Source organism: Lotus japonicus, chromosome 3 (assembly GCF_012489685.1).
Source record: "Lotus japonicus ecotype B-129 chromosome 3, LjGifu_v1.2".
In the NCBI taxonomy this organism is placed as follows: domain Eukaryota; kingdom Viridiplantae; phylum Streptophyta; class Magnoliopsida; order Fabales; family Fabaceae; genus Lotus; species Lotus japonicus.
The window spans coordinates 28,085,323-28,109,389 of record NC_080043.1 but is presented as its reverse complement, the minus strand read 5'-3'; the positions used below and the strand labels follow the sequence as shown (position 1 = coordinate 28,109,389).

The 24,067-nt window shown below is 36.7% G+C and overlaps 2 protein-coding genes, 1 long non-coding RNA gene and 1 other non-coding gene across 4 annotated transcripts; 1 reads left to right on the top strand and 3 right to left on the bottom strand.

The window, feature by feature from the left end:
- Nucleotides 1–372: 372 nt before the first annotated feature.
- LOC130743883 (putative F-box protein At1g67623) lies at nucleotides 373–5,947 on the top strand. Its single transcript, XM_057596101.1, has 2 exons — nucleotides 373–1,132; nucleotides 5,859–5,947. Exons 1-2 carry the CDS (start codon nucleotides 373–375, stop codon nucleotides 5,945–5,947), a joined length of 849 nt encoding a protein of 282 aa, XP_057452084.1.
- A 2,934-nt stretch (nucleotides 5,948–8,881) lies between these two features.
- On the bottom strand, nucleotides 8,882–11,272 carry LOC130742345 (uncharacterized). Its single transcript, XR_009021119.1, has 3 exons — nucleotides 9,333–11,272; nucleotides 9,126–9,230; nucleotides 8,882–9,020 (listed from the first exon to the last, which is right to left on the bottom strand). It is a non-coding gene; the product is annotated as an uncharacterized LOC130742345 (long non-coding RNA).
- A 4,042-nt stretch (nucleotides 11,273–15,314) lies between these two features.
- On the bottom strand, nucleotides 15,315–15,387 carry TRNAA-AGC (transfer RNA alanine (anticodon AGC)). The gene has a single exon. It is a non-coding gene; the product is annotated as a tRNA-Ala (tRNA).
- Nucleotides 15,388–16,240: 853 nt separating this feature from the next.
- LOC130748796 (selT-like protein) lies at nucleotides 16,241–19,103 on the bottom strand. Its single transcript, XM_057602043.1, has 4 exons — nucleotides 18,828–19,103; nucleotides 18,630–18,703; nucleotides 17,436–17,751; nucleotides 16,241–16,735 (listed from the first exon to the last, which is right to left on the bottom strand). The coding sequence occupies exons 1-4, from the start codon at nucleotides 18,996–18,998 to the stop codon at nucleotides 16,604–16,606; spliced, it is 693 nt and encodes a 230-aa protein (XP_057458026.1). The 5' UTR covers nucleotides 18,999–19,103; the 3' UTR covers nucleotides 16,241–16,603.
- Between the last annotated feature and the right edge of the window lie 4,964 nt (nucleotides 19,104–24,067).

The window sequence follows — 24,067 nt, the reverse complement described above, 5'->3', positions numbered from 1 at the left end:
TAAGCCTTTAAACTCCTCATCATTCATCTAGTCTTCTTCCTAATCATCCATCTCTTCCCCTTTCTCGCCATTTCATCTCTTAACCAACCCTCACGATTCATTGCATTTCAAGTTTCTTCATTCAATCAGGTGAGCTTCCTTCCTTCCTCTTCTTTGTCATTTTTTCTTTACATCGTTTAGGCAAAGATCTTGCCATGGTGAAACTTCACCTTACTAATCATAATTCCACGTAAAGTGTAGTTCCAAAATTTAATTATTGGTAGTTATTTTATTTTTCCAGTGAAACCTTCGCCTTATGAGTACTTTATATATTTTTGAATGTTTGGTTTAACTATTTATAATAATTTTAACTTCTTTGATTTTTTTGTAGATATGGTTAGAACTAGAGGTGGTGGTTCTGCAAATTTCGCACCACGAGTTCCTCTAACTTCATCCGGTGGTGGAGCACATGCATTTGTTCATGTTGAGAAGCCATCGTTGAAGTGGACAAGGAGCAAGAGACGACGCACTCGTAAGAGTTCTTACTCTACCGCTGCCATAAAAACACTTCCAAAAGACTTATTAGTAGAGGTGGTTGCAGTCGTTGCCTCACACTCCTTCAAGGACTTTCACAACGTCAAAATGTGTTGCAAAGATTTTCTTGACGCCACTGAAGATAACTCTGTTTGGAAAAGAGTTTCTTTGGATACATTCCCGTTAATCCAATGGCTTCCTAATGACAATGTATCGTCGTTCTTGAATCGTTGCAGGGAATGTGGAAATATAGAGAGCTTGTATAGAGAAGGGCTACGAAAGTATTTTTATGATCCAAATGAAAAGATTCATGGTCTTGATATCTTGAAAGTAACTGCTCAAAAGGGTCACAAGGAGGCAAAATATGTGTGTGGTATGATTTTGTTATGCTCTAAAGATGATGAGTTGAGAAAAAAAGGACTTGAGTATATGCGCTTTTTGAGGATGTTCAAGTGTGTTGTAGGCTCCAGAAATAAAGTGAAACAATTATTGAAAATTATGTGGAAAAAGAATGGAATGGTGGGGCGCAATCAGAGTCCTTTATGTAACTCCAAGAGCACATGCAAAGGGTGGAGAATGAAGAAGGGCAGATGGGCATTGATAGATGATGATGATGATGGTGATGATGATGATGATGATGATGACATTAGCTCGTGTGAATATTGCAGATGGGACCATGAGTTGGAGGTTTTTTATCGGCTATTCAATATTTAGAAATGATATAGTTTTGGGTACCCTATAATTTTTAAAAATTTGTAAGAGTTAATTTTTATTTTGTGTGATCAGTTTATTCTCAACCAACAATATATATATTGAATTGAATCAGAAAGAAATGTCTTATTGTGTATTATTTTAGCTTCAAATATTGATTAATATCACATATACCTTTACACATACTTGACATTGATCATTGTCCATACGTAAAATGTGTTTTTATTTATACTCATCACTTGTTTTTATTTTTTTTTTCGAGAGCAAAGAGATTTATTCAATGATAAAAAGAAGGATACAACCCAACGAGGTGGGGAAACCCAAAAAAAACCAAACCACCCAAGAAAAATCCGAACAACCACCCAAAAGAGAAAAGATCCACTACCCTAGCACCTGGGAGGAAAATTTTCTTTAATAACTTCAGTCAATCCTCGAACGGCATCTTCATCACTACCAGGAAAAGACATGCCTACGGACTTAGCAAGAAACCAAGCCTTCCTTGCTCGGGTGAAATAAGGCCCTGAAGAAGACGGAGGGCTAGGCGGCGCGGTGTCAATGGCGAGAACCACACTCTCGGATTTACGGGGACGACCCCTAGGCCGCCGAGAGCCCTCACGCCTCGTCCCCGAATGTTTCCTCGGCCTACAACGAGGACGGGGCCTCGGAGGGGAAAAAATGAGAATGGGATTATCAGCACAAGCACCGGCCTCCACCTCAAGGGCATCCTCCCCCGCACCTACTGAGAAAGCTTCCGAACACCCTTGAAGGCCCCTGGCAAGAGCGGAGCCAGAACAAGCACCAACCTCCAAGCAGGAGAACGATGGACGAGTTGCACAAGTATAGTCAAAGGTAATTTTAATTAAAAATTTAAAAGAAAAACTTGAAACTACTGTAAACGAAACTAAAAATAATAAATGTTGACAATTGAATATCATTTTTATTCATAATAGTAATATAATCACGAGAATCATGTTTTATGTTTTTTCTTACATTTATCATCTTGTGTCGGTAAAAGACCTCCAAATATGTTTGTGTTGTAAATGTTACGGTTCAACACAGTCAACCTATAAAAGTTATAATATTTACAAATTTCTCTTAGAGTCATATAAAAAATATTTTACGTAAACTTATTTTTGTGAATATTTTAATAACAGAAGAAGTCATACATTTTTATTTTTTTGTTATTTTAAATTTTAAATACCATGTTAATTATTATTTATAGTCTTACTTATTCTTGTTAATTAATAAAAGGGAGAAAACATATAAAAGAAAATATAAAGTAGGAAGTTAATTAATATTTTCAACCTAAATGAAAATATCAATTGTAATTTTTGTACATAGGAAGTCAATTAATTATTTAGATATTACCAATTTTTTCTCATTTAAATAATAAATTATTTACTATTTTATTCTATATAAGTTTTTTTACAATATTAAATATTTAAGTATATTTATTTAAAAATATTATATTTAATGATAAATTTTAAAAAATTCACATATTGTTTCAATTGCATCACATGTGTTCCCCTATTGAATTTAATTATAATATGTGAGATAATAATTTTTAATAATATAAATATTTAATTCATGTGTTGTAAAGGCTTCGACGCGATAAACCAATAAAATTAATAATTTTTCATATTTTTTAATTTATTATAATAAAATTATTTAAATAAAATTATTTTGTGGAATATTTAAAGAACTTTATATTTATATTTATATGTTATTTAAATTTTCAAGTTCATATGAATTATTAATTATATTCTTACTTATTCTAGCTAATTAATAAAAAAATAGATAAATTATAGAGTAGGAAGTGAATTAATGTCTTTTTAACTCTGTTAATAATACTGGTATTTTACCATTTAAACTATTTTAGATAAATAATTTATTATTTTCTCTATTCTTAAATAAGTTTCTCTTTTATAAAATTTAGTATAAAATCTTTTAATGATCGTGTTTGAATTATTTTAAATGGAAGAAATATATAAATATAAATTAAAATAATATTTAAATATATTTACTTGTAAGTATTATATTTAATGATAAGCATAATTAATTTGACAAATAATTTAATCACATCATGTATTTTTCCATTTTTTTAATATTTGGTTAGGCCATTCTTGTGGGGAAGTCATATGGGGATGCTTTGTATATTTTGACAACCTTGAGATTTTTACTTATGGTTTGATTATTATCAATAATAATACTTTCATTTTTGAAAAAAAAAATAACTTTGAATCCATGTGTTGTAGATGCTAGGGTTCAGTGAGGTTAACATATAAAATTAATAATATTTCCATATTTCTTTTAGCGACATATAAACAATTATTTTAAGTTTTTTTTTTTAACATACAAATATTTTAAGTAAAATTATGTTTTTCGAATATACTTTAAAAGCATAAGATATTTAATTTTTTTTATTAACTTTTAAGATCGTATGAATTGTTAATTATATCTTTACTTATTATAGTTAATTAATAATAGTGAGATAAAATATTGGGGTATTTCTCGCAATTATTTGATGGTTATTAGGATAAAAATATTCGCAATTATTTCGCAATTATTAGGATAAAATATACCACATAGTAGGAAGTTAACTAATATTTTTAACCTAAATCTGAATCTGAATTGTAATTCTTTTACATTGCAAGTTTTTTGAACCAACATAGCAAGTTAATTACTATATATTTAATTATTTTAATATTTCCCATGTCTTAACATTAAAATTATTTTAATTAAATACATCTTTTTCCGAAAGCTAAATATATTATTGAGAAAGAAAACTTGAGCAATAGCTCAAAAAATAACAAAAACCAACCCCCAAAAAAAAAAAACCACACAACCAACACCAAGCCATAAAAGACCCCAACAACCATGCATCCACAAGGCCAAGCCTCCTTTTTCACAAAGCCAACGTCATCTTCTTTGACCTGCTATTAGACAGTTTCTTAAGTTAAATAATTTACTTCTTTATTATATTTTTATATAATATTTTATTTTATAATATTAAATATATAATATTTTAATGATAGCATTTGAATGATTGTAAATGTTTTTTTGAGTAGGAAAGTTGTATATATGAAAAAAGAAAAGGGATACTAGGGGTATCCCAACCTTGTACAAGAAGAAAAGAGGGAAAGAGCAAAAAGCAAAGAAAACAAGAAACAGCTCAGGAAAACAGAGCAGCAAACCCAGTGGGAACACTCCCACAGGCCAAGGCACCAAAATTCCAAACAGAAATAGCTAAGAAACAGGAATGCCAAGAGAACCTCCAAGCCTCAATCTGCAATGCTTGCGACAACATAACTTACAAGAGGGTCAGCTCCATACATAGAAGGGAAGAAAGCAGGGGACACGGGCCTTACACACTTTGTAAGCAGCATCCCGGATTCGATATCCACTCAAACATCGAGCACCTGAAACCCTTGGAGATTGCGGTCAATTAGTGCCACGCACGGAGCTGTGCAATATCAAAGGCCTTCGAAGCATCCTTTACACCTTCTATGAAAATTACGCGATTTCTGTGAAGCCACAATGACCAGAGGATGGCTAGCCAAATTGTTTGCAGCCCGCGCTTCTGATTTACCGTCCGAGCCCATGAACCATGTTGCTGGAAGTGACCCCTGCAATTTTCTGGCAATAACGATATGACCGTGAACCATTTATGAAAGGAGTTCCAGACCTGAGTAGAGAAAGTGCAGGAGAATAGCAAATGGTCCAAAGTTTCTTCCACAGAGGAGCAAAAGGGGCACAACACCACATTGGATTATACCTCTTTTACGCATGATTTCCTTCGTTTGGATTCTTCCCTGAAGTGCCCTCCAAGCAAAAGCCTTTGCATTTGAAGGTGCTCTAACTTGCCACAGGTCCTTGAAAATCGAAATTGGCTACTCTTCTTCCAGGCCTTGTAACAAACTATACGCTGACCTGACTGTGTAAAAACCTTCAACATTAGGTTTCCAACACCATTTGTCTCTCCTTCCTTCAGTTAGAGGGGTTGTGGCCAAACTTAACATTAGTTCCTCGAGCCTTTCTTCCTCCCTTTCCAACAGGGGTCTACTCCAGTGGAGATTCCAATGCCATGAGCCTTTCCCCCAATTACCAACATCCTTGATTGTTGCATTTTGTTGAGGTGAGATCAAGTAAAGTCGGGTGAATTTGTCCCTCAGCGCAGTGTGCCCACTCCAACGCTCATTCCAGAACTGGATTGTATTTCCCTCCCTTAGCTTCCTGCAAAGCCCATTATCGAACCAATTGTGATAAGTGCTCAAGAAACATATTCTGAGAATATCATTCCACCATTATGAGTTCTTTCTACCCAACTCCACATGTTCCCTCAAGTTTGGGATAACATATTTTTCCCTCAAGACCAAGTTCCAAAGACTATTAGGTTCATGTAAAAGTCGCCACCGCCACTTACCAATCAAAGCCTTGTTGAACAAACCCCAATCCTTAATACCTAGGCCACCCAACTCTTTCGGTTTGCAAATATCCTCCCATTGGGCCCAAGCCACTTTATTATGATCCTCGCTTTCCCCCACCCCCCCCCCCCAAAGACTATAACTTAGGGCTGCTTGGGAGACAACCCAAGTCTTGTTTTCTTTTGCTTGTTTGTTTGTTGCATTTTGCAGGGAATGAGAGCTTGAATTCTGGAGTAGGAGGTGTGTCTATGGCCTCCATGGTAACTTGTAAAGGAGGTCGACTCTTTCCCTTAGTTTAGATCATGCATTTTTGCATATTTTTTCTTTGTAGCTTTTATTTTTCTTTTTATCATGCATTGTTTAGTTAGAGTCGTTTTTGGGTCTTTACTTCCCTATACTCACATGTTTTTTGCACGTAGTTATGCTTTCATACTTGTGCTGTTTTTAAAATGTTTTTGTGAATACTTGTGTTGTTTTTTTTTTGGGATGAGTGATTGCATGTTTGGGGAAGAGAGGAGGAGACTTCGGTCTTCCGAGTGTTTCTTGAGAAAGGGGTCGGTGTGAGTCCATTAAGGGTCTATCTTTGACCCTTCACCATAAAAATTCTCTGGAGGATCCTAACTCACTTGCAATTCTTGGTTCTGCATTAATTTCACTCATAGCATGCTTTGTGATTCTTGCTTTATTCTTGAGACTTGTAGGATTTCTTGAGATTCTGAATTTGTTCGTTGAACATTATCCTTAGTTGTCCCATTTGAGCTTTATCGGAGAATTTGTTGTAGCCAAAAGATTGGGATGAATGTTTGGTTGGAATATTGGGGAGTGATGGTCCTTGGTATATTTGTATAGAGCTGAAAAAATTGTGAAATAGTCTCTTGCCCCAAGAAAAATGTTGCTGAAAAAAAAAAGGAAAAGAACTCCTAAACAAAAGTTGGAGTGGAAAAGAAAAAAAAAAGGAAAAAAAATTGAAAAGGGGGTGCAGGAGACTTGTGCTAAAAAGTTTGTTGTGAAAAGCTCCGGAGTTATTAGAAGAGGACCACACTCAATGTGCTTTGAAGTCTAGATTTTCCTTAGGGACCAACCACCATCATGTTTTACCAAGCCAACGTTTCAACCCTTTTGAAAGTCTCTTTGAATATTCGCATGTTTGATCTTTGTTGCTATTGAGTGAATGACATTCAGGACCTATGAACTTGCTTGTGTGCTCAGTGCACTAAATTAACATCTCATCCTAGGATTTTTAGATCTATATGCTTCCCATGAATGGACTCTACATTCTTCTCTTTTCAAAAGATGCATGAAGTAGGTTGTTGGGTCTTTCTCTTGGAACTAGCTGTGGTTACTTTGTCCCCCCCGTTTTTTGTGAAGTATTCCTTGTTGAGAGCACTTGTTTGGGAGCATTTCTTGCGCTTGAGGGCAAGCGAGTGTTGTTTACGCTCGAGGGCGAGCTGTCGTTGAGTATAGTGGTGTGATGACCCTAGTTTAGTAGTGTTTTTAGGGTCATTTCGTAGTTTATTTTGAGTCTTTTTATTGAGTCTCATGTAGTGTTTCATGCATTCTCATGCATTTTTATCTTTCTGTGTCTTTACTTTGTTTTGGTAATTTTGTAGTTTTGTAGGGACTTTTCTTGCATTTTAAGTAAGTTTAGGACTTGCATGTTTTTCCTATGTTATTTGAGGGTCCTCTTTGCTAATAGGCTCTTGGAGCTTCTGGATATTTCCTTGGCTTGGTGGTTAAGCTTTTAGGTTTGAAACTGAAGGAGAAGGAAGGTCAAGAAGCTTGGAATTGAAATAAGGCTTAAAGAGGCTTGAAGAGGAGTTAAGAGGAAGATAAAAAGGCTTTCCAGCGAGCTTAGAGCGCCTAGGCGTGCTCCATTGGCGCCTAGGCGCCAATTGCATTTTCCAGAATTTCTGGAATTGGCGCCTAGGCATGCTCAATTGGCGCCTAGGCGCCAATTGCCTTCCAGAGGCATGTTTTGGGCATGGAATTGGCGCTCAGGCGCTCTAAATTGGCGCATGAGCGCCCAGACTCGTGTGTTTTTTCTATAAATAAGGTTTTAGCCAATTTCTTTGGAACACTTAGTCATTTTTACTCATTTTGGATCAAGTTTAGAAGCTGAGGAGAACCTTGGGGCTTGTGAGAGGCTTCCATCTTGTTATTTTTCTCAAGTTCTTTACATTTCTTGTATGGAATCACTAGCCATGAGTGGCTAGTTTACTTTTTTCTTTGAGTTTAAGTGATTCTATGAAACTCTAGTTATAATTCCTATCTCTATGCTTTTGCTCTTGATTCTACCTTGAATTTCAATTCCATTTGCATGCTTAGCTTGAATGTACAACTTGCTATAGACTAGACTATAATCATATCGGAAGATTGTTGTAGTTTGGGGACATGAATTGAGATTAACCCTTCTGTGCTTGCTACTAGGAATAGAGGAAGGGTAGGGTTTTGTTGGCCTGAACATAAAGAACTTAGAGCCTCAAATGCATGATTAGGTACACAAGGAATTGGGCCTAACTTTCAGTTTGGGGGAATTGCTTGTATGAGGCATCAACAAGTAGTTAACTAGGCTAGAACAACAAGGAACGAATCAAGGTTTCACATCCATAAGATAGGTAGACTTGAGTGGATTAGATGATCGATAACCCAAGGCATTTTCATCAATTGTTATTTTCAACATTTTCAATATTGCTCTTTTGCAAATCTTTTGTCACAACAACCAAACCAAACAATTGAATCTTTTATTGCTTTCAAAACTTACAAACTTTGCGCTTAAACCCACGACTCTCACTCACAATGTCTGTGGATTCGATATTAAAACCCGGAGATATCTGTACACTTGCAGATTGACCAACACTGCCCATGTAACAATTTCTTGTAAGACCAAGATTTGGTCATGTAGTACAACTCTATGTTTTGATGATTACAAGTTAATTATTATATATGAACAATTATGGTACTCTAACGTTATTCTCTGAGTGTTTAATTGACAGGCTCTGACTCTGGTCTAAAAACACACTTATCAGAAGCACAAAGCAAAAAGAGTAGCCAACGCATTGCTTTCGCTCTCACTATGTTCTGATTGAACAGTAGTATATGCTTCAGAAGTTCTGAAGATTATAAGCTTTGATGTGGATTCATATCACTTCAAGTTCTGAAGACCAGAAGCTCTGAAGGTCCAGGAGTTCTGAAGGTCCAGAAGCTCTGAAGGTCCAGAAGCTAAGAAGTGAAGACTCTGAAGTCCAAGAGTAAGCTGGCTCTGAAGACCAAGTACTTCCAACTCTGATGACTAGAAGTTCTGATGAACAGTCCAGAAGCAGAAGCTACGAAGGTCAGAGGATCCAAGCTTCCCTCTGACTCTAATCTCATAAGCTGCACACATCCCAACATGAAGCGTTGCCAGATCATAAGTCAACTAGGATAAGGCTCATGTCGCTATCCAAGTCAAAAGCAATTGTACTATTCTGACGGTCTTACCTAAGATGTTCAGTCATAGCAGAATCTGGAAGTTCCGGATTTGCCCTCCAACGGTAGCATTCCATGCAACGGCTACAACCCTAAACCTTGGAGTATAAATAGAGGCTGAAGTTGGAAGAAAGAAGCTAAGAAACTTTGTGCAAAACTCAATAAAATATTCAACCGATCTATTAACAATCTTTCTTCATTTGTTCTTATTGTGTTTACCTTAGCTTTCTTAGAAGCACTTCATTGTAAGCCAAACCTTTCAAACAATGAGTTTGTATTTCCTTAAGGGACCAAGTTTGGTCAGATCCTTGAGAAGACTAAGAGAGTGAATCTTAGTGTTTGCTAGTTCATTGTATTGTTAGTCACGGAGCAGGTTGCTAGTGCAGTTGTAACAAACATTGAATAGTGGATTGCCTTCATTCTAAGAAGGAAGAAATCACCTTAACGGGTGGACTGGATTAGCTTGAGAGATTATCAAGTGAACCAGGATAAAATACTTGTGTGCTTCTCTTCATCTCTTATCTTTGCACCTTGTGTTATTTGTTCCGAAAAGATTTGTCTAAATCTTGAGTGGAAAAAGTTTTTATCTGAAAACGTTATTCAAACCCCCTTTCTATCGTTTTTCATACCTTCATTCCTTAGTTCGAGATACCCTCCAAAACTCTGTAAGGAGATCCTTATTTGCAACCAGCTCTTCTTCAATAAGCCCCAAATCCTCATTTTTTATATCTAAGCGAGCCATTTCAGCTATGATCTCCTTCCCTCTCTTATGTATATCTACAAACACCTCCTTATTCCACACTTTGAGGCTACCTTTCAAAGATTTAAGCTTCTCTTTTAAGACGAAAGTCCCTCATCCTTGGAAGTTAAGTTCGCTCCAAGCTTTCTCTACAAAACTCCGAAAACGTTTATCTTCAAACCAACAATTTAGGGTTCTAAAAGGTTTAGGCCCCCAATTCTGGACGAAGTATTTCAAAAGGATAGGGCAGTGATCAGAAAAAGCTTTCTCCAATACCACTTGGGTGCAATCAGGCCAGCAAGTCAACCAGTTATGGGACAATAAAAATCTATCAAGCCTACTCATGGATGTGTCATTCGGTCTGAACCATGTGAACCGCCGACCTCTTCAGGGGATATCATGTAAGACTACCTCGATAATGAAGTCGTTAAAATTCTCCATCTCCCTTGAGCATTCCCCTCATTAATTCCTCTTCTTTCCCTCACATTACGCACTGCGTTAAAGTCACCTCTTATGCACCAAACGGCTTCGTGAAAATTCTGTTTCCAGAGCTGAATGTCACCCCACATCCTCTTTTTCCCTTCAGCATCACATGGGGCATAAACATTAAGTATTGCACAGATTTGACCCAAGCTTCCCCATATCCTCTTCAAAGCAATGAATTGATGCCCAACAAAACAATCCTGAAGAGAAAAAATCGCCTTATTCCATATGCATAATAATCCCCCTGCGCTGTTGTTTGTCGGGCAAAAGCTCCAGTTACAATTGGAGTCCCCCCACAAAGCGTTCCACATCCTCTGATCAAATGTTGTAATTTTGGTTTCCTGATCAACAACATCTCGGTTTGTTCCCTTACCACCAAATCACAAATTAGTCTCCATTGATCTTGCTCCCCAACCCCCTAACATTATAACTGATCAGTATCATTAGGACACCTGATCACGCCCCTCTCTGGCCTCTGCCAAATTGCCAATCATATTTTCCATATCCCTTTCCTCCATTTGAATCAGTCTCTGAATTGCCTCCTCTTCACTCCCTTTTTGTGTTACACCAAGTTCTCTTCCCAAATCAAGAAGATTCCGAGACTCTAGGTCATTATTTTTTGCCCAGAATGAATCAGACAAGGTGATTCTTTATCTCCATATATCTTTGTGCTTTACATTGAGAGGTGGCACATTTGATTCATCATGAGGTTGACATCGCTCGTGCATGAGCAATAGATCGTACATGTGTAAAGCATCCAATACCGATGCCTCAAACCTTTCTTGCCAAGAACACAATGAGATCGAAAAAAACACCCTACTAAAATATTTTACCCTGACAAAATGATTCCAGAGTTATTCTCACATATTTCCTAGTTTGTACGCTTTACGCCTTTACTCATCTCTTTCTCATTGAGTTGTCTCTCTCATCTGCTACGCCGCACACCATTTTCAGCCCATCATTGTCATTCAACAAACTTGTATTTTCTACGCACACCATTTCCATCATTCAATTTTTCAACGAACGTATTTGTTACCAAACACGTAGCATAAAACATTGTTGCCTAGTTTTGTGTGGAGGATTATCCTAAATTAGGTAGCATAAGGTAGGTATCTGAGTGGGTGGAGGATTATCCTAAATTATAATCTGGCCGGTATTTTTGCCTTTACTTTCCTTAGTATGTATTAACACTAGTTTGGTTTCTCAACATTATAACCATTTCATAAATAAAGAAGGACACCATAATATTGTTTATTTTTTTGCTTTAAACACAGTGATTTATTCAGATGAAAAATAAGTTACATCATAAATCAGAAGGGATTCTAACTCATGTCCGTAATTCTCAATCCACCAATTCTCTAAGAAAGTTGAAGCAAATTTAGTCAGAAAATGAGCACATTCTATAATATTTACTAAAACATTTATTTTTGAAAATTGAACTGAATGGTACTATACCCTCTTATTTCGAATAGGTACCGGAGCAACGCAAAAAAAAAACAGAGAAAAGATGGTTTAATAATTAATATATTTATAATTTGAGATTTTTCTTGCTTGTTATGGTTAGATAGATATTTGATATTTGTAATCGTTATCTGGTATCTGATAACTTGTATCTAGTTTTTGTTGTTGGGGGTGTGTCTAGAATGATATGATGATGGTTTTTTTTTTGGATCTAGATCTAGGTGTTGGAAGGATGCAGGCTAGCTTGTAGCAGAGATGGCTCTATTTGATGGGTTTTTTGGGTGGAGAGATTTTGTGATAAGTTTACTTTATCATTTTGGTGTGTTTTGTGTTTCTCTATTCTGTGTTGGGGCCATGTTTCGCTTCTGATGCATGAAAATGCATGAAAACAAAGTTTTATTTTTAAATTGGCCTGCATATAAATTAAATTAAAGAAGGCGAAAACATCATTACATCATTGATCACCAAGTGATCTACAACATGAGGAACCTCCTCCACCCAAATAGAGTTGGGGAAATCAGAAGCATTCATTGCCAGATAGTCAGCAACATAATTCCCTGAACGTCATACAAAAGCAAAATTAAAAAAACTAAAAGCAATAAGTAAAGAACGACAATCACGAACAACAACATCCAAATACGACAATCCAGTTGCCCTCTTCTTACACCACGTGAAGAGCTGGAGACAATCTGTTTCAAAGCACACCGAACGAAATCCAAAGTCCACAGCTAATTGCATCGCCCAACGAAGACAAGAGGCTTCTCCAAGCAATGAAGAGATGACATTAACCGAGTAAAAACAACATCCCCTACAACATCTCCATTTGAATCTCGAGCCACCATACCATAGCCACACACACCATCCTTAATTGATGCATCAACATTAACTTTGATAACTCCTACCTCTGGCCTCCTCTAAGTAGCTGTGCGTGTTGCACCATCCACGAGCTGGTTTTGATGGCCTTCGTCCTTCGGTTTGAGCATGGATGATCGGCGAAGAACCTCTATCGCGTCCAGCCGCCGCCCATTAAAGATTAAGGAGCTTCGAGCCTCCCAAGTCACGTACAAGAGTACCTGTACAACAACAGTAAACTTAGGATCCTCCTCTTGCAAAACTGCGGCCAAGAACTCGTGCATGGAATTGAAATTCTCCATCCGAATTGCCAAATCTGAAGCAAACCAAATCCTCTCCACAGTTGGGCATTCCAGGAACAAATGGTCACTTGTTTCCATCTCGAATTCACAAAAAATACAGCAAGGATCAAGTTGTACCCCGCGTTTAAATAACGCACTTCTCACCGGAAGGAACCCTGGCACAGCTCTCCAAGCCAAATCCTTGCAACGAGGAAGAGCTGGACTTGCCCAAAATTTTCGCCATTGGTTAGCACGCAGAAGCGGCCCATAAGAGGATGATGCCTCCCCATGAAGAACCAAGTCCCTGATAAATTTATAACCTGACTCGCACACATAAACACCATCAGAGGTATCAAACCAATAAAGAGCATCAACATTACCTTGATTGAAAATAGGGATAGACAAGATCTTCTGTACGCTTGAGGGGCTAAAAACCTCCTCTAGTAACTATAAGTTCCAGCGCCCATTGACCATCAAATCTGCCACCTTTTCCAACCTCAGTTCTGTAATCGCCTCATGCCTGTACACCAAAGATGACACATTCGGGAGCCACTTATCTTGAAGCAAATTAATATGGGTACCATCCCCCACCCTCCATCTGAAACCCCCCTCAACCATAGCCCCTGCTTTTAAAATGCTAGACCATGCATAGCTAGGTCTATACCCTTTTTTTGCCTCCAAAATAGAGACCGAAGGGAAATAAACCGCCTTAAAAACCTTCCCCAAAAGTGATTATGGGAACATATAAATTCTCCACCAGTTCTTAGCCACTAGAGCCTCATTGAAAGCTCTTAAATCTCTAACCCCAAGACCTCCATCACACTTATTATTGGAAAGGTTAGCCCATTTCGTCCATTGAAGTCCTTTCCTAGACACATCACCTCCCCAAAAGAAGCGGGCAATCATTCTTTCAATATCTACACATATACCATCAGGCAAAATAAAACATGACATAACATAAGATTGAATAGTCTGGGCAATAGATTTAATAAGAATTTCTCTTCCAGCCCTGGAAAGTGATTTTTCCTTCCAACCTTTCAACTTTTTCCAAACTCGTTCTTTAACAAATTTAAAAATTTGTGTTTTAGACTTACCAATGATAGTGGGTAAAGCCAGATACTTGTCAAAGCTTTCTACTGCCTTTACTCCCAACAGTTGTGTAAGCTCATAAAAACAATTCTCAGGCACATTTCAGCTAACTGAAAGCATTGATTTATCTAAATTCACCACTTGACCTGATGCTTGCTCATAAGTCCGCAAAATGGTTTTCACACATTCTGCTTCTTGAGTATTCACACGGGAAAACACAATACTATCGTCTGCAAACAAAAGATGAGAAATAGTAGGTGCAGAACGAACAATTTTAATACCATGCATAATATAGGACATCACTTGACGCTCAATAAGAGCAGAAAACACTTCACCACAAAGGATGAACAAATAAGGAGACAAAAGATCTCCTTGGCGCAACCCTCTTTCAGGTGCAAAATCAGGTTGGGCAACATAATTGAAAAATTCACAGTTGAGACACAGCTCATAATCAAATTAATCAAACAAATTGGGAAGCCCATTTTTTCCATCACCGACCTTAGGAAAGGCCACTCAATCCTGTCGTAAGCGTTAGACATATCCAATTTCAAAGTCATCATGTCATTCCGGCCATTTATTTTCTTCTTCATATAATTAAAGCTTTCGAAAGCAATTAAAGCATTATCTGTAATTAAGCGCCTCTGAACAAAAGCACTTTGATTATGGCTAATTAAGTCAATCAAAATCAGTTTCAAACAATTTGCAATTGTTTTAGTAATAATTTTGAAAATCACACAACATAAACCAATAGGTCTAAACTGATTCGCATGCACAAATTTTTTAACCTTCGGAATTAAAACCAATAAAGTTATCATAGAAGTTTTATTGAATAACGCTCTAAATTATCTTTCCAACTTTATAAGTTTTATTGAATAATAAAATAGAAGTTTTTGCAAATAAAGTCCAAGTTAAAAAAAATATTTTACCGAGTAATTTTTTAACTTGAGATTTAATTTTTTTTTTAACATCGGAAAGATAAATTTCACCCGTAAGGAATCGAACCTTGGACCTCACCCTATCTAACCTATATGTCCCCCAGCTCCTACCACTTGAGATTTATTTTAAAACAAATAAAACCTTTTGAAAAATGTTATTTTTTTAAAAAATAATATTTTAACTTAAAAACAATTTTAAATTAAGAATAAGCTGGACAAATGTTTTGTTTTTGGTCAAAAGCTGGACAAATGATCGAATAGGAATTTGTATTGGGCCAGTGAGTTCAACCCACGAATCCCATGTATCTCGCGGCCCATGATAGTAGTGTTATTATAAAGGAGAAAAATAAAGCAAAATAAATGGAGATGCGGGGTATCGATCCCCGTACCTCTCGCATGCTAAGCGAGCGCTCTACCATCTGAGCTACATCCCCATGCTTGTTAAATTTATGTTTTCAAATTAGTTAACCGTATTACATAAAAGATCTCAAACTCCCTTTACACAAAAACTAGTTTGCGTTTTTTATTTTCATTTTCATTTCCTTTCTTCTTCTTCTTCTTCTTTTATATCTTTTTAGCTTCAGATCTTTCAATCCAACCCTCTCATTTCTCAGAATCACCTGTGGCTAATGGCTATAGTCTTTTAAGTAGGGTGGTTTGGTACAAATGAAATAAGGATAACGAACAATTAATTATTTCTGTCATAGAAAGCTACTCTTGACAGCTCATCATTTAACTGTGGTAAAGCTGAGATCGATTGAACTGGAAATTGGAATCGAACTATATATTAATTAATGCTCATCAGATGAGGTATATGTCGGTAGTTTAAATCAAGGTGGCAGCAAAGCATTGATGCAATGTGTAACTAGCCGCAATGATATACTATACAATTTGATACAGCTCCTCCTTCTACTATGTAATATTGTAAAATGTTCACTATGAAAGGCCAGGTAGTATACGCCCATAGTAAGAAGGAAAATGTTCCTTAAGCCTCTCTACCTTGGAGAGAGATAGAAATACAACTATGCAAGAGAGAAATAATATGTGTGATATGATTAGAAAATAAGAGAGATAGCTAGTAAAATTAAGTAGAAATGAGATAGTAGAGAAACAGGCGTGAATATAAGTTGTAGTATCTATGAATCAAGCCTTTCAAATTGTGCTAGCCTCTATAACTCTTCCTTCCTCTCTCTTACATTGTGTGCGTGGGTGTTGTGTTCCATTGATATCAGTATATAAACTCTACTGAAATTATGTTTTTGTTGTTTTCATGAGAATATGCAGTGGTTTCCTTTGAGTAGTATTACATTACTTTACGAAAATCCGATCCTTCATAAACTTACAGAAACTGTACAACTGTTTGTACCAGTGATTCCATCTGAACTCAGAGGTGTTACTAAGTTAAACATTTGCCTTTTAACCTCAGTACAACCACTGTTCATGTTCGTAAATAGAGGAATTTTATTTCTATGAGAACAAATTTCTATGGAAAGAGAGGCTTCAAAAGTGAAGGGCTTGGTAAAACCAATGTTTGATCAGTGCACATAAAACATTACATAAACACTAAATAAAATTTTGATTTCTGTATCATTCATTTCTTCTACTTGAATTCTTGTCAGCTATCTTTGTCAGAATCTAATTGCCAATAAGCTATATGACGGTTCTAGCGCTTGAAGCACCTTCAACACTATTGAAGAATCTTGTATTAGCTAATCTTCTTTCCACGAGATCTTTCAACTCAATTTCACCAGGGAACCTGTTCTCCTTCAGCTTGGAAAACACCTATGACGTCCAAAGCAACAAGATGATCATCATGGAGTCATTAAAAGTATTCAAATGTCAAAGGTAAAACACAAGTGCAACGTGCTCTGAAGCTAAATGCTTCAATAGATCCAAATGACTTTATAAGTGGACCTACGGGGGCTGGACAACACAACCCAACACGGCCCAAGATGAAACCACTTTTGGGCTGGATTGCAAGGCCTTGTCATCAAGACTTTCTTGACTCCAAGCCTTGGAGGGTTGGGGACTGTTAAGGTATTAGGCTGACCAAGTCAGTAATACCGCACCGGAATCTTAGCAGGCTAACTAAGTACGCGCTGGCATGAGTCAGCCACCCACAAAGAAAGGCGTCTAGGTCCAATCCCCCTTGCCTCATTATTAAGACCCGGAAATCTCTGGTTCTCATATTAATGTAATCGCTTGATGCCCCCTCCCACCCACCCATTATGTAATTGCTTGATTCTCTTCATTGCACTAATTGTAATCTAGGGAGACCTCAACTATATAAGGGTCTCCTCCTCTATACCTAATAAAATAGGTTCAGTTGCTGAGAAATCCTAAGGCATAGTTGTGTATTTGACCTACTTACTTTGTTCTTAGGGTCTTTTCATGAACAGTATGTTACAGAGTTTCCTCCTAGCAGTTATAGATGTAAAAATCATCATCAATAAGGGACACCAAGCACTAGCTAAGGACTTACCAATTCACCATTGCAATATACTTCAAAAGCACCAGAACTTTGAAGGAAGGATTGAATGAAATTCGCAAAAAGCCAAGTGCTTGCAATGCTTCTAAACTTATTGGCGCGCAAGGAATAGTACCATGGTGGTGGTACAAATCCCAATCTGGGGAATATCTGGTCACCTGCAACTATACTCACAACAATTCCTGTTTGCACCACTGGAATTATTTTGCTGAGAACACGTTTCGGAAGTGGAGGTGGATAGTTAGCCAAAACAACATTAATCCCCGGGAATACAGATTCGAGCATGTTTTTAACTGTTACCGCATTTCCCCTGCATAAAAAACCATACAAATTACACATAATGCATTAAATGCAACTAGAAAAGGCAAAGTGTACTCAAGTTTCTGCAAATTTACTAGTTACCAATAAGGCAATAACATTAACTGAATACTCACTCTGTTTAGGAAAGATTAAGATTTACTAAAACTACATATAACTTTCTGGAGTCTAAAATCAAAACTTTAAACAGGACTAATTGAGGAGTCGACAAATTTACCAAAACATACAATGTCACAAAATAAAAAGGGAGAATCTGAATATACTTCAAAGATGTTAGAAGGAAAACAAAACATATTTTCCATTTATTAATAAAAATAAGTTTTAGATCTAACTCTGCGGCGGAAAACAAAAGGTGATTTCGGCTGCGACATCTTGGTTTTGGAGGTTTCCAAAACCGACTGTGATTTCAGCCGCAACAACCACATTTGTCCACAATTTTCTGCAATAAGAAGGACCGCAAGACAACCGTGATGCGACTGCGACCATTACCACGACCGCAATTTAAAACCTAAAATAGCCCTTCAGTGACTCAAATAGTCTAACCTAACTAAGGTAGATAACTAGAATAGATATTATGACTCTAACAAATAATTAACCCTAACCATTGAAAAATGCATGAGTTTGTTTAAATGAGCAGCCACACAAGTAACTTTTCCATCATCTGATTTAGCTTTTGTTTATATTTCTTCATCAATTGTTCTTCAATAGCAATAACTAGACCCCAGTCCCCAAAATAATAGTAATATTAATCATAAATGATAATAATACATTCATTATTGTTCCAACTAGAACCACATACATTAAATCAGAAGCCCTAAACTTAATTAAAGAATTAGATCAATAATTAAAGTAGCAAGAAATTGGACAAACTTGTAAGAGCAGGAAGTGCAGAAGTCAATGTTGACAGTATTGCCAACCCCAATTGGACCAATCCCACTCTGTTTCTGCATTGATACAAAACATATCACACAACCAGATAAGCAAAATAGAGGGAAAAAGGAAACCAGCATAAGACCCAAAAACAAAATTGAAACTTTTGAAGTGGGTAATTGAAGGATGTGAAAAAACCTGCGCAGGGAAGTCAAGGGGTTTCTGAAGATGCGGTTGAGGCTGAGGAATGGGATGGTGACGGTGGTGATGGGTTGGTTTGGGAGGTGGCGCAGGAGCGAAAAGGTTAAAGACATCGGAGAAGAAGAGGAAGATTGGTAACCCAACGAGAAGAATTTGTGTCCGATCCATTGCAAGAAGAACGAGAGAGAGAGAGAGAGATGAAGAGAGGAGACTCTGCAGAATTTGATATAGGAATAGGAATATAGGATGATGATTGGGGGAAGTATGTGAAAATTTTGAGGAAAAAGGACTAATAATGTCTTTCACAATTTTAGGGTAAATGGTCACTTTGGTCCTCAAAAGTGTCAACCGACTTCACATTCGTCCCTGAATGAATTTTATCCATCCCACGGTCCCTTAAAATGTCAAACGTCCGTCACTTTAGTCCTTCCGTTAAAAAAAATATAATAGACGTTAACAGATTCATTTTTTATATTTTTTTACCAACGTGGAAATGATTTAAATTTAAAAAAAAAGTAACTAAAAAATTGATTAAATAAAAAAACTCAATTAAAAATTAAAAACACAAAATCCTAATCTCCTCTTCTCATCTTCTTCTTACTTTTTTTTTCTTCATCTTCTTCATCAATTCTTCCATCACCATCAAACCCCATCACAACTCAATATTCTCCCTGCTTACAAGGGAGTCCCAATTAACCATACAATCCCTTTGACCTGTAGAACCAAGTCTTCCATGTGATTTTGATGCACCATGGTCCATGGGATGTTGGCCCTCCACCAAATCCATGCCCGCTTCATCCCACCTTGGAAATATATAAAGATAATTTTAACTTGCTCTCAAGTAACTAAATAGACATAGATCTATAAACATGGTAGCATCCTTTAATTGCTTGCTTGATTCACATGGAAGGATTCAACATGAAACAGAAATATCCACACGCAGCAACTTACAATGACCAGAACAGGCGTGGAATCAACAACAACCATCAACACCGCCGCCACACAGTCGTCAAAACCCAAACTTTCAACAACCCATTTCTCAAAACCCAAACTTTCAACAACACATTCTTCAAAACCCCAATTTTCAACAACACATTCCTCAAAACCCCAATTTTTGAGCACCCATTTCTCAAAACCCCAACTTCCAATGACCCAGTTCTCAAAAGCTTTGAGAGGAAGTTCAGTTTCAGGTGATTTGGCCATGCCTCCATCCCCCTTCACCCAGATCGAGCCATCATCCTCTTCACACACTCTGACCTAGGTTCTGTAGTGGTGAGGAAAAAGATTTGATTGAAACTTCAAACCAAAAGAGGAAAACATTGAAGCTTTTCAATGGGTTTGGAAATCTCATTAGGGTAGAAAGAAATGGGTTTCAGTGGGGGTGGGGGATGGACTTTGCAGTGGGGGATTGGGTTGTGATTAAAGGATTGGTGAAGATGATGAAGAAGATGAAGAACGATGGTGATGGCTGGTGGTTAGGATTTTTTGTGTTTTATTTAATTGAACTTTAGTAAATTTGTTATTTTAATTTGATTTAATAATTTTTCAGCTTAAAAAAAAGAAATAGGTAACGTCTGTTAAGTTTTTTTTAACGGAAGGACTAATATGAATGATGTTTCTCACATTCAGGGACCGCGAGATGAATAAAATTCATTCAGGGACGAATGTGAAGTCGGTGGACACTTTCGAGGACCAAAGTGACCATTTACCCCACAATTTTATAAGGGATTACTATGCACTCAGAAATAGTTACACTTTTTTTTACATCGGAAAGATAAATTGCAATCGATTACTGGATGGCTGAACCTCCCCGTACCCAACTCATATGTCCCCCAACTCCTACCACTTGAGTTATCCTACGCGAACAGAATATAGTTACACATTTCAATCACACCTCACAATTTTTTTTAAACTATTTTTAAATTGAAATTTAATTATGATATGAGAAGTTAAAAATCTAATAGGATGATTGTGAAAAACCTTCTTAAACTATAAATGCATAGTAATTAAACTCATTTCTTATGACAAAGGGTAAGTTTGTATTAGAGCTAGGTTGAATGTGAAAGTTCTTTTAAAAAAATGTCATTTTTTTATTAGAATGTTTGTTGTTGTGAATTAAATGTGTATCTAAACACATTTTAGGTATGTTCATGAGTCTTGTTTCATGAACCGTTAAGGATAATATTGGAATTTCATCTAGGTTTTGAAGTTTTGTAAATTTCAACTAGGTCTTTTTCATCACTAACTCCTTCACCACTTTGCTACCATCAACACCACGTTTTACGACCTACTATTCACTTTCGGTGACCCATACACCACAACTTTTTAAACGGAGATAGATGAGGAAGAAAGACGGAGGATGAGAGAGAAATGAACGATAAAGAGAGATAACACAACGAAACCTTGTGGGATTTCTGCCCCCCTTTCTTGATCTATCTCTTTGAACTGATTGATTTCAAACCAGATCATCACTAGGTAGTCGTCTCGTCTCCGTGTAGAAGAAGACTTGTACATGCTCGTAGACCTTGCGCCATGGATCCTTCTAAGCACACCCAGAAACAACAACATTGATTTGTACCCTTCCATTGCTTGAACATGCGCAAATCTTCCATGAAGAACTCATTGGTCAAGATCGGAGAGCTGGACGACGAGTGGGTCAAAAGGGACCTAACCCCAATGATTTGTCCCTTGTTGCTCAATCGAGAGAAGTGCTTTAGGATAGAGTGGATGATAGGTTTTCAATCTTGTCAATATATTAGGGATGAGTTTGAGGACTTACACTTCGTTTGATAGTGAAGAAAGAGATAGAGAAGAGAGTAGAGAAGAGAAAAGATGAGTAGATAAACAGAGGTGATAAATAGAGTAGATTTGTTGATTGTTTGGTATGATAGAGATCAAAGAGGGACGAGAGAAAGAATGAGATGAATAACATAAATTTATTTTTTTTAAAAAAGTGTAATTTTTTAAAAGAGGCCTTGTTGTCCAACAACAGAAAAAAATGTTCCAACTCCCAACGACTTTGAATATAGAGCAGACAAGGATCAAAAAGGAAAAAAAAGTTAACAACATCCACATGCTATCTCTTCGCAAATTGGAAAAATGAGAAAAATGAGTGGGGCCCGTGTTAAATACTTCTCTTTGCAGCAGATGAAGTTACAAAATAAGACTGATTGGCTTATCTCTTTGCAATCTCCCTCTTCTCTATCTCTACATCAAATTGAGTTTTAGTAGGATCTTTGTCTGATTCTAGCAATGTGAAATACACCGTTAACATCATCTTTACACTTGATGAACTCCCACATTAATGCTTTGTTTGGTGGAGGGAGCTTTGAGTGGAGAGAGATAGGAAAGAGAGAGTTAGGGGGAGGATGGGGATGAACATGTGTTTGGGGGTAAATAGTTAAGTTGATCCCTGAATGTGTCGCCCGCCTTCAAGTTAGTCCCTCAACTTCTAAAATGCATCCCGTTGTCCCTGGATGTGGCAAAATGCATTCAAGTTAGTCCCTAACGTTAAAAATCTTAACAGAGGTTAACGGAGAGGCTGACATGTCACGTTTTTTTCCATTTGGAAATTCCACGTAGGAAAGAGATTTGACCGAAAGATTAGATCTTCAATTTAGTCCCTATGGTTGAAAATTTTTCTTTCTCTCCCCATCTTCCTCTTCCTCTCCCTACCCCTATCACCCTCTCTTCCTCCCACCTTCCTCCCCAACCGTCCAACCGTCCAACCACTCCACCACCACCACTCTAAAATCCCAACTCAAAAACCATAAACACATGATTCATGTATTCTCATTTTTTCACACATGCAGCAGCAAATAGAAAAAAGGGAAAAAATGATTTTTTAGGTACAATTCTCTTGGTTGATGTGTTTGGTGAAGGGAGGAGAGTGGGGAGAGAGAAGAGTTTGGGTGGGCCCCACATGCTTTTTCAATTCTTCTCAAAATGAAGAGAGATTGTACCGTGTACCGTCAAGAACTTTTGCTCTCCTTCTCTATGTGTGTACATAGATTTTTGTTTAGTTTTTTTATTTGGATAAAATTGTATTACTACCATTCTCCATTATCTTCGTCTTTTACTTCTCTTTTTTTTTATTATACTAAACAACCTCTAAATCTATTTTATTTTTCACATATTTCTCTCCACTCAACCTCTTTTTTCTTTACTCTCTTCTCTATCTCTCTCTTTTCTATGAAAGAAGCCTAAGAAAAAGAAAGAGAGAAATTTAAAATATGATGAGAAAATAAAAAATAAATAGGAAGAAAAACGATGTTGAATTGATATAAAAAGAAAAAGTAAGTGTGTATGTATTAAAAAGAAAACTACACATGTTACATGTTTGAAGTTTTTTTTTTTTTTTGAAAAGTACATGTTTGAAGTTTACCCGTCAAATTAACAAGTCTCTGTGTTTAACCATAAAAGAAATTAAGCTAGTGGGCCGTTGGCCCTCCCAATTATCAAAAAAAAAAAAGAAATTAAGCTAGTTATCAGCACACATCATCAACCAATGAGCTTCGATTTCCTGTCTATATCAAAAGTGATGGCAAACAAAAGAGGAGGTTCCACTTTTCAAATTACATTCCACCTTGATAGGTCAAATTCAAAGACGCGGGGAGGAGATGAAATTTTATTCCACCTGATAACCCATCATAAATTATTATATCAATTTATTTAATACTATCTCTTATTCAACCAAATATATAAGAGATGGGGTTAATTTTTTTTTTAAAAGTTCCTCTTATTTTTTTAAAAAGTTTCTCTTAAATTTTACACTTAATATTTAACTTCGTTTTCTAGTAAAATTAGTAGCTAAGGGTGAATAGTCAAATTAGTCTTTGACTTTATAAGTGAATTTGATTTTAGCCCCTCCGATGAAAAATGACGCTTAAAGACGGTTATTTATATAATTACTGGAGGGTTTTTACTTCCATTAAGCGTTATTTTTTTTTTATTAAAATGAGTAAAATCAAACTCACTTACAAACTCAGAGACTCTCTTTGCGCAGTCCCCTACCGCTTAATGCGCTGACCGCGGGGCGAGGAATTAATCTCACGACTATCGGCTGTAGGGATATTTTGATCAAGAACAAAAACTCAGAAACTAATTTCATCATTCACCCATTTAAATTAGGGTTGTTTAACTTTGACCTTTGAGGTTAGTTACACATCTCATCAATTGATCAAAGTAAACAAGAGATTCTTTCTTTCTCACCGACTAACTTGGCCAAGTCGTGCTCG

What these genes read in the sequence shown, in the direction of transcription:
- LOC130743883 (XM_057596101.1), top strand. Translation starts at nt 373, where the DNA reads ATGGTTAGAACTAGAGGTGGTGGTTCTGCAAATTTCGCACCACGAGTT. An exon ending in GATAGATGATGATGATGATG is followed by an intron (nt 1,133 to 5,858) that starts GTGATGATGATG and finishes TGCATTTTGCAG; the next exon opens with GGAATGAGAGCTTGAATTCT.
- LOC130748796 (XM_057602043.1), bottom strand. Translation starts at nt 18,998, where the DNA reads ATGGATCGGACACAAATTCTTCTCGTTGGGTTACCAATCTTCCTCTTC. An exon ending in TGCACTTCCTGCTCTTACAA is followed by an intron (nt 17,752 to 18,629) that starts GTTTGTCCAATT and finishes TTTTTTATGCAG; the next exon opens with GGGAAATGCGGTAACAGTTA. An exon ending in TATATTGCAATGGTGAATTG is followed by an intron (nt 16,736 to 17,435) that starts GTAAGTCCTTAG and finishes TGGACGTCATAG; the next exon opens with GTGTTTTCCAAGCTGAAGGA.